The sequence below is a fragment of the Dromiciops gliroides genome, chromosome 2 (genome assembly GCF_019393635.1).
Source record: "Dromiciops gliroides isolate mDroGli1 chromosome 2, mDroGli1.pri, whole genome shotgun sequence".
NCBI classification, from domain to species: domain Eukaryota; kingdom Metazoa; phylum Chordata; class Mammalia; order Microbiotheria; family Microbiotheriidae; genus Dromiciops; species Dromiciops gliroides.
In genome coordinates, this window is record NC_057862.1 from 147,495,933 (window position 1) to 147,509,423 (window position 13,491).

The 13,491-nt window shown below is 38.0% G+C and overlaps 1 protein-coding gene across 1 annotated transcript in view; it reads left to right on the forward strand.

Annotated features, from left to right (window-relative positions):
* The window catches only part of SNX1 (sorting nexin 1), a 54,297-nt gene that overhangs the window by 24,082 nt on the left and 16,724 nt on the right, over positions 1 to 13,491 (forward strand). The window contains exons 3-10 of the mRNA XM_043985608.1: positions 1,420 to 1,553; positions 1,965 to 2,031; positions 6,903 to 6,946; positions 8,277 to 8,418; positions 9,745 to 9,823; positions 10,648 to 10,723; positions 12,809 to 12,922; positions 13,388 to 13,481. Coding sequence (XP_043841543.1) covers positions 1,420 to 1,553; positions 1,965 to 2,031; positions 6,903 to 6,946; positions 8,277 to 8,418; positions 9,745 to 9,823; positions 10,648 to 10,723; positions 12,809 to 12,922; positions 13,388 to 13,481 — 750 coding nt within the window. The remainder of the gene's footprint in view (positions 1 to 1,419; positions 1,554 to 1,964; positions 2,032 to 6,902; positions 6,947 to 8,276; positions 8,419 to 9,744; positions 9,824 to 10,647; positions 10,724 to 12,808; positions 12,923 to 13,387; positions 13,482 to 13,491) is intronic.

Consider the following 13,491-nt stretch of genomic DNA (forward strand, 5'->3'; position numbering starts at 1 on the left):
ATTCTTTCCAACTCATACTTAAGTTATCCAGAATCAATTAATCAAACAGAAAAAAATTATTAAATGTTAACAGTGTGCCAGGAACTATGCTAAGTGCTGGGGATACAAAAAGAGGCAAAAGACAGTCCCTGTCCTCAAGAAGTTTACAGTTTAATGGGAGAGACAACAAGCAAGCAAATACGTTGTTGTTCAGTTGCTTCAGTTGTCTTATTCTTTGTGACCCTATTTGGGAGTTTCTTGACAAAGAGACTCAAGTGGTTTGCCATTTCCTTCTCCAGATCATTTTGCTGATGAAGAACTGAGGCAAACAGTAACTTGCCCAGGGTCACACAGCTAGTAAGTGTCTAAGGCAGAATTTGAATTTAAGAAGATGAGTCTTCCTGACTCCAGGCATTCTCTCCACTGCACCACCAAGCTGTCCCCTTCTCCCCCTTCTCCCATATTAATATATACAAACATATATATATATATACATATATATATATATATATACACACACACACACATATATATATAAACAGCTACATACAGGATAAATAGGAATTAATTAACAGAGAGGAGGTATCATAATTAAGAGGCGTTGGGGAAGGGTTCAGGGAATGAATAAATGGGTAAATGAATTTTAATAGTTGAGTTGGGGTTTTTCCCCCTTCAAGCACAAAAGGAATCCCAAAGTCCTTTAAGTTGAACTCTTTGGGGTAGAAATGTTTCTAAAATATATTTCATTTCTACCCTCTTAAAAGAGATTATACTGAGTGGATAACTTTGAATTATGAAGTACAGTGATATCCTTAAGACCTGTTAAATGAGCTCTATCATACTATATACAATGGCTTTAGGCTGCTTTGTTTTTTGAGCTCTTATCTCATTTTTATAGGCTTTTCTGTTTCATTACCAATATCTACCTGCCTGTAAGTAGCTCCTCATTCCTCTTCTGATTTGCTGGTCGTTATGGGTTTAGAAACCACCTAACCAAGCTTCTAGCAATTAACTTGATGTGTGAAGTCTATATCTAGGCCCTGACCGTGCATAGAAGGGCTGCCCACCCCTGAGTGAAGTGCATGAGATCTAGAGCATGGATGAAGACTTGAACAATTTCTCCGGCTGTCAAGACCAGCTTTTGCTTCATTCCAGATTGCTGTGTTACAGATGGATAATAGTATCAGTTTAAGATCGTTGTGATATTTTACTTCAGGAAGCCGTAACTAAAGTGACAGTTACCCCTTCTTTCTGCTACAGCCTTTTGACCACATAGAATCTCAAGCTTCTGTGCTCTTAGTCTGAGAATTCCTAAGCATTAGAAGTCAAGCACTGGTGATGCCGTCTTTCTTATTGTCTTCTTAGATTTGGATCTTTGACTTTAGCAGTGAGGGACATTGGATGTATTAATCTCATTTGGGAAATCCTGTCTATTTGTAGATGCTACAGTAGAACTGTCTCTGGATAGTACACACAGCCACCAGAAGGATGAGTTGGCCAAAGCACATCCTTCATTCACTCCCCAAGAAGTTGCAAATTCTTCATGCAAGTCACAGCCAAAGAACTATGAGGAGGTAAGAGTTTGGTCTTATTGCTGTTGAATTATGGAATGGACTTCTATTAGTCTAAACCTAGATCAGGAGGATTCTTTGACAAGTTTTCTGTGACCCTAAAGAAGACTCTTACAGTTAATGTACTGCAAGAGTGTTAAGTACAATTCTAGTTTCAGCAAGAAGTTGTAATTGCCAAGTGTCAGTATAAAAGCTTTCTTTTTGCACAGTAATAATTAGCATCTGGGATTGCTAGATATGATTTAGGCAATTCAACTGTTTTGGATCCTTTTTTTGTTTCATCAAAGTGTTTTTGAAAAAAGGAAAAACGATATGTACAAGAGAAAGCTATTTAAACGTTAGCACTCTAATATAAGGTAAATACGAAGCAAAAATTCTTTTGCATTTTAATTCTCATGATTTCTTTTCAAAAAGCTAGAGGAAGAAGAACAGGAGGACCAATTTGATCTGACAATTTGTATAACGGATCCTGAAAAGATAGGTGAGTACCCTGAGTAACCCCCTTACAAAATGGTATTATAGACCAGAGATATCGAACATGAGGCCATAATATTCCCCAGTGCACCCCAAGCTGATTAAAATGGAATTGGGAAATATTTTAACAAAATAAATAAAAATACAATAAAACCTAGTAACATGATATTTTAAAACTAAGTCAGGAGCAGCCCAAAGGGATCCTTAGGCATTGTTTAGTGTGTCTCTTCTCCTTTCCCCTCCTCCCCATCTTTTCAGTTGGAGTTTCACACTACTTTTGTAGCCTATTTATTCCCATTACTTTGGTTTTGGTTTTGGTTTTGATGAGGCAATTGGGGTTAAGTGACTTGCCCAGGGTCACACAGCTAGTAAGTGTTAAGTGTCTGAGGCCGGATTTGAACTCAGGTACTCCTGACTTCAGGGCCGGTGCTCTATCCACTGCGCCACCTAGCTGCCCCACTCCCATTACTTTGGCATATTCTCTTATGAATAAGGAACAGATGAACCAAGGTGGAGATTTGGTCAGGTTAGGTTTTCTGAGTCCCCTGGGAAAGAAACAAAGTCTTTTAGTTTGTTCAGAATTAAGTTCCTCCTGGCTATGTGTAGTGTTTGAGGGCTCATTCATAACTCGAGAAAAGTAGATAATTTTCTTTTTTCCCTATTTTTTCCCTATTTTTTTCCCTATTTCTTTAAGTTTAAGTGACCAGTAAAAGTGCACAACCTTGCCTTCTGAAAGGCATAAACTGGTACAAAAGCAAAGTGGCAAACTACCCTAAGGTAGTGGTTTCCAAACCTGACTTTTTCTTCCTATACCCAAGCACTAAACTAGAAAGAAGGATTTATAAATTCTAATCTAACTCTTCTTTTTATAGCTTATGACATTGAACAGCTTACTTTTACCTTCTCTGTTTCCTTATTCTAGTACCATAATGTGTTGAGGATAAAAGATCACCTAGTTCAGTCTTCTTTTTATAGATGAAGAAATCGAAGCAAAAAGATGAAGTCATTTTGCCAGAGTTGCAGTTATTGATGTAGCTGAAACTAGACTAGGCTTCCTCGCCAATAGATTAGTGCTTTTTCTGCTAGGCAGCTCATAAATTTTATTTCCCCCTCCCTTTGTTTAATGGCTAGTTTTCAATGATTGCATCCTTTTTTTGTTCTTTTGGTTGCACTTTTGTGAGCTGAAAAGGCTAGTTTTTGGTTCCTTTTAAGACAGGAAAAATAAAATGGTAATTAGAGGATTCAGTATTCATTTGCTAAAATTTTTGGAAATTTCCACTTGACCCCTCTAAACATCTGTGCACTTCTATAGAGAGTAGAAATATTGGTTAATGTGTGGCAGGAGAGCAGAGCAGGACACATAGATAGCATTTTTAAAAATTACTATTATTATCTTTTTCCTGGGTAATTTAATCATTTTATTAATAGGCTGGCAGATTGTTAATAAAAGGATGATCATTTATCCATCTCTCTCAGAACAAAGACCCTTAATGGCAGTGGGGTCTTCCTTTATATACCCTTTTTTAAAAAAATAAAAGTGGGGCAGCTAGGTGGCACAGTGGATAGAGCACTGGCCCTGGATTCAGGAGGACCTGAGTTCAAATCCAGCCTCAGACACTTGACACTTAACTAGCTGTGTGACCTTGGGCAAGTCACTTATCCCCAACTGCCTAATAAATAAATAAATAAGCAAATGAAGAAAGAAAGAAAGGTGTTTTATTACTTTCCAGTTACATGTAAGGATAGTTTTCAACATTGTTTTCATAGAATTTTTACTTCCATATTTTTCTCCCTTGCTCCCCTCTCCCCAAGACAGAAAGCAATCTGATATAGTTTATATATGTACAATTACATTAAACATATTTCTATATTAGTCATATTAGATAGCATTTTTGTTGTTGTTGTTGTTTTTTAGTGAGGCTATTGGGGTTAAGTGACTTGCCCAGGGTCACACAGCTAGTTAAGTATTAAGTGTCTGAGGCCGGATTTGAACTCAGGTACTCCTGACTCCAGGGCCGGTGCTCTATCCACTGCGCCATCTAGCTGCCCTAGATAGCATTTTTAACTGTGAATGTCATTGCGCTTTCTCTTGTGTCCCCAAAATAAGTATGTAAGCATCTCTAATCTAATACTTGGTCAGATAGCCCAGCATCCCAGTTTGTCCTCAAATGAATTTACCCCAAATTGTTGTTTATCCTTCATTCTCAAAAAGGACCGTGACATCGGGAGATATCATGACTTGGAATGAATTTAATTTTAAGTAAGGGAGGGCTTTACAAGGTCACCAACCTTACTCTCTTCTCCAGAGCTATCTGGGTCCAGTGGCAAGCTATATATAAGGACAACTGGAGATGGCCCCAGATGTTTAAGGCAATTGGGGTTAAGTGACTTGCCCAGGGTCACGCAGCTAGTAAGTGTGTGAGGTGAGATTTGAACTCAGGTCATCTTGACTCCAGGGCCAGTGCTGTAATCACTATGCCACCTAGCTGTCCTACCCCAAGTACATAAAATACCTTATATACTACTGAAAATTAGATAAATTTTTTGACACTGGACTCAAGTTTTGAAGGGATTAGTTAAAGGGGTCTAATAAGCTGCAAAGGAGAAGGGACACTCCCCTCCCGTATTTCCAATCTCTCCAGGTCACTGAGAATTAACTGTTATAAAAAGCATATATAACAGAATTTTTAAAATGTTTATTAGGAAGAGCATTAGACTAGTAGGGAGGAACCCTGAGGTTTAGTATGTGTCCCATTCTTAGGACCCTATAGATCTGATTCTTTTATATTCATCCTACTCCTAGCAACTAATTAAGCTCCTATGTAATTCGTCCTTAGTTTCTAGCACTGTTAATTGCCCAGAAGGCAGCTGCCCAAGACTGTTTTAGAATCTGAGGTTTAATCTTCACTGGAATACCTTCTGTTTATTTTGTTTGTTTATTTAACTTGTGCTTCTTATACTCAATAACTAAGTAAATTAGAATCCTTCTACTCCATCCCCACCCCCCCAAAAAACCCAACAACTCCCTTTCAAATCCTCTCCAGCCTTGTAGACATCTTGTCTCAATTGTAAAATATTTGGGGAACCAACACAGGTGAATAATATTTATGATGGGCCATTTCCCAAACTATCTCCCTTCCTCATTGGGATAGGTTCTCTTTTTTCTCTAGTATGTTATGCATGCACTAATAAAGCAAACAAAATTCAAAGAAAGATGTTACTAACTTTTCATCTCTCCAGTTCTTTACAATCTACGGTATTTTGCTTTCAAGAAGTTTGTATAGATACACTAAGGATTTTGGGTCATTTTGGAAAGTGCCTGATGGGATTGAAGTTTGGGGTATATGCTGCTATGGTCACTATGAATGGCATTTAGGCATTTTGACAGAAGTGTGGATTTAGACAGATTTAGGACCCACATTTAAATCCTAGATCAAGAGACCTTAAACTTTTGTCATGGACCCTTTTTTGAAGTTTGGTGAAGCCTGTGGAGCCTTCCTCAAAAATGCTTTTAAATGCATAAAATGAAATTCATAGGATTTCAGTAATGGTCATTATTGAAAAAAATCACATTATTGCAAAAGGTCACAGAACTTTAGTTGGTAGCAGATGTAGGATTAGAATCCTTTTCCTAATTCTCTATCCAGTTAGCCTAAAGAAAAAATATTAATGAGGAACAGAAGATAAGTGTTATGAGTAAACTAAAGGTGCTAAATTGTATAAAATGACCTTGGGAATTATATAGTTTAAAAAAAAAAGAAAAAGCCGCCTTGTTATTTTTCTTCATTAGTTTTTGAGTATATTTGATAAAAGTTGTCACATCTGGTCATCTACTTTGAGATCAAACTGTGACAATTGCTCTTTCTGATCTAGGACAACTCACTCTCCACCCCCTTTCAGCATTAATTTAGGAGCTCAGATCACTGTAACTCTTTGTTAACTAGATTTTCCTGTTTGGTATGAAGAGAGGGAGAAAATAAAACCACTGGTGGGCAAAAAAGAATCTAACTCAGGACTGCAACTGTGTCTGCCTAGATCCTAATATATGTTTTTTCTGTGTTCAGATTGTCAATGGTTCCTTTATATGCCCAAGTGGACCAGGTCAGGTCTCTGTTGCAGAGAATACCAGTCTCTTGAATCTCAAATCATTCATCAGTCAAAGGCTTTTTCAGAAAAATGACACCCTCCCCCCTCTTCTTGTCTCCCTGCGAAAGAGAGATTTGTATGACATCAGTCCGTCAGAAAATCTTCTCTTGCCCTGGGCAAACATCATAGATCAGAGAGGTCAGTGTACTATAGCACCAATAGAGAGAACTGTGACAAATATCTGAAAAAGCAAACCACCCATAAAGTTGGACTAAGGGTATAACCACTTGTTTCCTTTTACATCCGTTGCTTCCTTCTCCTTATTTTTGATACAGCCAGCAAATTGTTTCATTTTGTGCAGATGTGTATAACCAGCCCAAATATTGGCAGGGCAACAACCAATTGATTGTTAAGATCCAATGCAGATCTTGGAGTATAAATAAGGCCTGGATTCAGAACAAAAAAGCTGAATCTATTGTCTTCCATCAAACTGGAATAAGCCCAGCATCCGCTATGACACGTGTGTACAAGTCCTAAGGCAAAATGGAATCCAGTTTCTAGGGGGCTTTGTTAAACTTTGTAGCACAAGAAGTATCTTTTTTTATTTGTTCAGTTTTATTTTATTTTCAGATCTGCATTATTTTCCTCCCTTTTCCCTCTTTCCCCAAGGTCCTTTCTTATAAAATTTATATGACTTCCAGTTTCAGTTGGGAATAGCATAGATCTAGAGCGCTGTTTAAATGTTAGACTGGTCAGAGAACTGACTTTTGTTTCCTCCTGGTTCTTCTGTAGGAGATGGTATGAATGCATATGTGGCCTACAAAGTTACAACACAGGTGAGTCTGAAAGAGAGCCCTGATTCTTTAGACTTTTAGTAGATATGTGGTCACCTAATAAAGGTGGCTGTGAAATTTTTACTTTATATAGAGCTGCTGATTTGGCTGTTTAGAAGCCCCTTAATTTCCTTGCTATAATTTATCTTGTTTCTGGCACAAGATGGAGCCAGTCTTTATACTTCAATAGCTCCCCTAGATACTCCTTACCAAATGTTTTCTGGGGTCTGGGAACTCACTGCAAAGTTTGAAATGAAATTTATTCGAGTGTTAGAATTGAATTGGACAGTCGTTTCAATTGTGTCAGTTGTGTCCAGGTCTTCATGACTCCATTTCAAGTTTTCTTGGCAAAGGTACTAGAGAGGTTTGCCATTTACTTCTCCAGCTCATTTTACAGTTCAGAACACTGAAGCAAACAGGGTTAAGTGACTTGCTCAGGGTCACACAGCTTGTAAGTGTCTGAAACTGGATTTGATTTCAGGAAGATGAGTCTTCCTAACTCTGTGCCTGGCACTTTATCCATTGTACCACCTACCTGCCTCTTTTTGGGGGGGTGGGGGGAACAGGGCAATGAGGGTTAAGTGACTTGCCCAGGGTCACACAGCTAGTAAGGGTCAAGTGTCTGAGTTTGGATTTGAACTCAGGTCCTCCTGAATCCAGGGCTGGTGCTTTATCTACTGTGCCACTTAGCTGCCCCCCACCTACCTGCCTCTTTAAGTGTGGTAGTATTTCTGAGACTTTTGGTGGACCTTATCAAGCTAATGCAACAACCCATTTTAAAGCTCATCATTCTTTTCAAATATCATGTAGGAAGCTTCTTGAACATTTTCTTTCCTTCTTCTGTGTCCGAATGGACTTTAGTCTTTCATATAAATCTGACTGATATTCTTTTTAGGGAGGAGAATATTGGGGGGGGGGGGAGAGTGTGTGTGTGTGTGTGTGTGTGTGTGTGTGTGTGTGTGTGTGTGTGTGTGTGTGCGCCCGCGTGCAGATATTTGTAACTTCTTAGCCTCTTCCCTCTGGTATTGCTTCTTTGACACCAGGAGCTACATCCTTTTAAACAAGAAGCAGTGGATGATGATTGCAAGAGACCTCACAGAGTGGAGGATAATCTGTAAATGTTTGTATTGTAAAATTAAAACACATCAATAAAACTTTTTTTCAATGGGGGGGCAGTGGATGAGTGTGATTGGATGGCTACTGAACTTGAGCTCTAAGTTGGAATTGGGCATTTATTTCCTTAGAGAAATTATTTCTGAGTAATTGAAAAGAAAATATCTGCATGATTAATTCCTTATTGTCAGCTAATCTTTTGCTTGTTTTTGTCCCCAAGACCAGCTTGCCAATGTTTAGAAGTAAGCAATTTTCAGTGAAAAGAAGATTTAGTGATTTTTTGGGGCTGTACGAGAAACTTTCAGAGAAACACTCACAGAATGGATTTATTGTCCCTCCTCCTCCAGAGAAGAGCTTAATAGGTGAGGTTTTACCCTGTGGCCTTCTAATTTTTCTGGGTTTGTTTTCTATGTATAAAATAGCAACAACTAGCATCTATGTAGTGCCTACTGTGTGCCAGCCATTGTACTAAGGACTTTACAAGTATTATCTTGTTTGTTCCTGATAGGAACCTTGGGAATTAGATGCTATTATTATCCCCCTTTTACAGATGAGGAAACTGATTTTTAGAAATAATTACCAGGGGCAGCTAGGTAACACAGTGGATAAAGCACCAGCCCTGGATTCAGGAGGACCTGAATTCGAATCCAACTTCAGACATTTGACACTAGCTGTGTGACCCTGGACAAGTCACTTAACCCTCATTGCCCTGCACAAAAGAAAAGAAAAAGAAATTACCTCAAGTATACAGAGATAGCTTTTAGCAACACTATACCCTCTTGCTAGGTGAAAGGGGGTCTCCAGTAATTTCTTAGAAATCATTCACACAATTTAATCAGTTTTTTTAAATTCTTTTTTATTTGGAGATTTTGGCTTCAAACTCCAAAATTGTCTGTGATATTATCAAAGGCTAGGGGACCAGGAATTTTGCTTCTAGATACCATTAGAAATGAGGAATTTCATAATTTATCATATTCTTTGTTGTTTTGCAGGGCAATGAAGGTTAAGTGACTTGCCCAGGGTCACACAGCTAGGAAGTGTCAAGTGTCTGAGGTTGGATTTGAACTCAGGTTCTCCTGAATCCAGGACCTGTGCTTTATCCACTGTACCACCTAGCTGCCCCAATAATTTATCATACTCTTATTCTGAAGTACAGTGGCTAAAAATGTCATTCCTTCCATTTTTTAACATCTTCCCTGTGGGGTAAGCTTAATTCTCCTGTGGGCAACTGTTTGATATTAACTTATAAAGGTTCAGATTATGGAATACAGAGTTAGTCTTGTTCTTTTTTTTTTTTTTTTTTTTTTTTTTGGTGAGGCAATTGGGGTTAAGTGACTTGCCCAGGGTCACACAGCTAGTAAGTGTCAAGTGTCTGAGGCCAGATTTGAACTCAGGTCCTTCTGAATCCAGGGCTAGTGCTCTATCCATTGCACCACCTAGCTGCCCCCTTTGGTCCTTGTTCTTAATATATTCAGCCTAGATAAAGGGGTCACTTTGTCACTTAACCCTTAAAAAAAAATTTGGTGCTTGCTTGATTACATAGATAATTTTTTTTTTTTGGTTTTTTTGGTTTTTTGTTTTTCTGCAGTGTTAACATTTTTATTGTTGTTGTTCTTCTGCCCATTGGCTTTGTCACAAACTTGTCCTGTTGTGTGTTTGTTTAATGTTTTCTTCAAATTTTACTCCAGGAATGACTAAAGTGAAAGTTGGAAAAGAAGATTCTTCTTCTGCAGAATTTCTAGAAAAAAGAAGGGCTGCTCTAGAAAGGTAAGCATGCTATTAAGAGCAGATGTCAGGGACAGCTAGGTGGCGCAGTGGATAGAGCACTGGCCTTGGAGTCAGGAGTACCTGAGTTCAAATCCGGCCTCAGACACTTAACACTTACTAGCTGTGTGACCCTGGGCAAGTCACTTAACCCCAATTGCCTCACTAAAAAAAAAATAGCAGATGTCATCCTGGTTAGTATAAGAACAAGATAAGGACTGCTGTTTCCAAAAAGAATGATTTATACATTTCAATCAGAGCTGAGACCTATTCTTAGCAATGACACTTTGGCTAGATTAATGAAAACAAAATGACTTGAGATGGATAAATCAAGTTGAGTGTGTGAGTTGTTTTTTTTTTTCTATTTTAGTTTCTTTCTAAACATTTCTCCTACCTATCCCAGGGGGAAAGTACTATTTTGTTCTTCCTGTCCTGAGTTCAGAAAGCTTAATCACATCCTGCTTCTTGGATGATGTTGCAGCTGGTTCATCATTAATAATGTAATCTAGAGGGGGCAGCTAGGTGGCACAGTGGATAGAGCACCAGCCCTGGAGTCAGGAGTACCTGAGTTCAAATCCGGCCTCAGATACTTAACACTTACTAGCTTTGTGACTCTGGGCAAGTCACTTAACCCCAATTGCCTCACTAAAAAAAACAACAAAACAAAAAACAAAAAAAAATAATGTAATCTAGAATATGTTCACTAGCCCAGGCATATTCAAGTACTTAATCAGGATGGGAATGTTTTAAGTGAGGGAAAAGGTTGTGTCAAGGAACAGATTTGTGTAAGGGACAGGTAAATTAGTGGAACACATTGCTTTTCCTAGGTATCTTCAGAGGATTGTGAACCATCCCACCATGTTACAGGATCCTGATGTCAGAGAGTTCTTAGAAAAGGAAGAGGTAAGTACTGAGTAGATCAAACTCTCCTTCAGAGGAATATCTGCCCTTGGAGTTTACTTCTACCTTTGTGGGATAGTGAATATATTCATTAACTTACTCAGCAGATAAATCGAACCCCTATTCTGTACATATATAGCACAGTACCAGGCTATATCTTGGTCCTATTCTTCTAACTCCAGTGTAGTCTCTAATCCCAATGTATGTCAAAGATTTTGTCTCTAAATAAAGAAGCAAAATGCCAGTTTTGATATTTGAAGTCAGACTAGAACCTCTTATCTCCAGTCTCAAAACAGTAATCCATTGAGGCATTGTCATTGTAGGTAATATTTGTCTTTGTACACTTTACAGTATGCTAAGAAATAGAGGAGTTTGTTAAAGATTAAATAATAACTTCAGAACTGTACTAGGTTGTAAGTGAGATGGTAAGTTACACTTTGAATCTTTCTGAGTAATTTGTGAACTAACTTGTTTTCTTCTTATCAAAGCCCAGAACTTTAAAATCATTACAAGGTGGTTCCTTTCCTGTCATTGACCCCTCAAGTGACATGGTTGGAGAGCAAATTAATGCCAAATTTCCTAGAATAATTAAAATAGCTTCCAGATATCAAATGTCCTCTAAACTGAGCTATGTCATTAAAGACCAATCTTATGATATTTTTCCATTGAATGAAAGCAGAATGAGGATAATGCAGTACTTGTAGCTTTTATTTCCTGTTCCTTTGCCTCTGTTGAGTACACAGCATACTTTTTGAGCTCTCCAAGACACGTTACATCCTGTTTTGTATGATGTTAGTCCAAGAGAACTTTTGACTTCAAACAAAACCATATTGAGGAGTTCAGTCTTAGATAGGTTGGGAGATTTCAACATGAAGTCACTTGACCACTTGACACATTATTGACTTTCCTTCTGCACATAATAAGAGCTAAAAAAATTGTTTTATTTATTTCACATGGTCCTGAATTTTAGTTCTGACTCTGTGATTGACATTAGGTTCCTCTATCTCTTTTTTTAAAATAATAAACATTTTTATTTCTAGTTTTAAGTTTCAAATTTTTTCTCTCCCCCCTCCCTGAGACGGTAAGCAACCAGATATAGGTTATACATGTGCAATTATGTAAAACATTACCATGTCAGTAATTTAGTACAAGAAAACTTGAATAAAAGAAAAAAAGGAAAGAAAGTGAAAAATAGCATGCTTCAATTTGTGTTCCATCAATATCAGTTCTTTCTTTGGAGGTGAATAGTATGTTTCATCATTGGTCCTTTGGGATTGTCTTGGATTATTGCATTGTTGAATAGTTGGCATTTACAATTCTTCATCGAACAATATTGCTGCCTCTGTGCACAACATTCTCTTGGTTCTGTTCATTTCACTATACATCAGTTCATACAAGTCTTTCCAGGCCTTTCTGAAATCATCCTGCTTGTCATTTCTTATAGCACAATAATATTCTATCATCATCATATACCACTGTTTTTTTAGTCATTCCCAATTGATGGGCATTCCTTTTCTATCTCTCTTTTAAAAACAAAAAAATCTATCTGAAGTGACTTTTTGTTTGAGTTTAATGATTCATGTACAGTAGAATCTACTTGCCCTACTCTCTAGAATTAAAAAAATCTGTTTTGGGGGGATGAGAGGTGGTGAAGTGGGGGAGAGTCATCACTAGCTTCTTATTCAGCTAGGGTATGTCACATTGTTTTCTCTTAAGGACTTTTATTTTGAAAATACGTCACCTTTTTTGTGAAATGAAACCTTTTTCTAAGATTCACATTAATTGGTCTTTTTTTAATTCCCAAGCTGAAGTATCCTCCAGATGTGGTTAGTTTACCCTTATCTTACAGGTTCATTGGAGAATCAAGTATGTTACAGGTGATTAACACTTATAAAAGAAAATCTTTGCTGATGTGAGATAAAGTTAGTTAGAAACTTATGAGAGAACAGGAGAGTTTTTTGGCAGGTGTCCTCTTTTGAGAGCTGGCATTACTGCCATCCCTTTGACATTTAATTCTGCTACATTTGGAAGAATTACTGGATGATGTCTTTCAGGTGTGACATCACTTCTCTCTACTTGGTCTTACAGTTGCCACGAGCAGTGGGTACACAGACATTGAGTGGAGCTGGTCTCCTCAAGATGTTTAACAAAGCTACTGATGCAGTGAGCAAAATGACCATCAAGATGAATGAGTCCGACATCGTGAGTACTTTGTGCCCCTTTGGGTCCCTTCTTTGGGGTTTGTAATCTTAACAGTAGTCATTTATATGATGCTTTCAGTTCTATACAGCACTTTACATACGTCGTTCCTTTGGATCCTCACAACAACGACAGATTTTATTCCCATTTTACAGATGAGGAAGTTAAGGCACGTGGAGGCAAAGTGATTTGCCAGTGGTTACACAACTAGTAAGTGTCAGAGGCAGGATTCAAACCTAGGTCTACCCTGCTGTCAAGCCCAGCATGCTTTCCACTCAACCCCACTGCCTCTCTTGTAGGTCCTTCAGTAGCTCTTAGACTTCCTAAAGATCAGAGATTACAGACTTTGAAAGGGTACTGTAATTTATCTTGTAAACTTCGAGGGAAGCTGAAAAACCAAATTCTTTCCTTCTCAGAAAAACTCCTAAATCTCAACCCATTAAAGTTTCTGGCTTGTCTCTCTTTCAGTGGTTTGAGGAGAAACTCCAGGAAGTGGAGTGTGAGGAGCAGCGGTTACGGAAACTGCATACTGTTGTAGAAACTCTAGTCAACCATAGGAAAGGTAATGATTT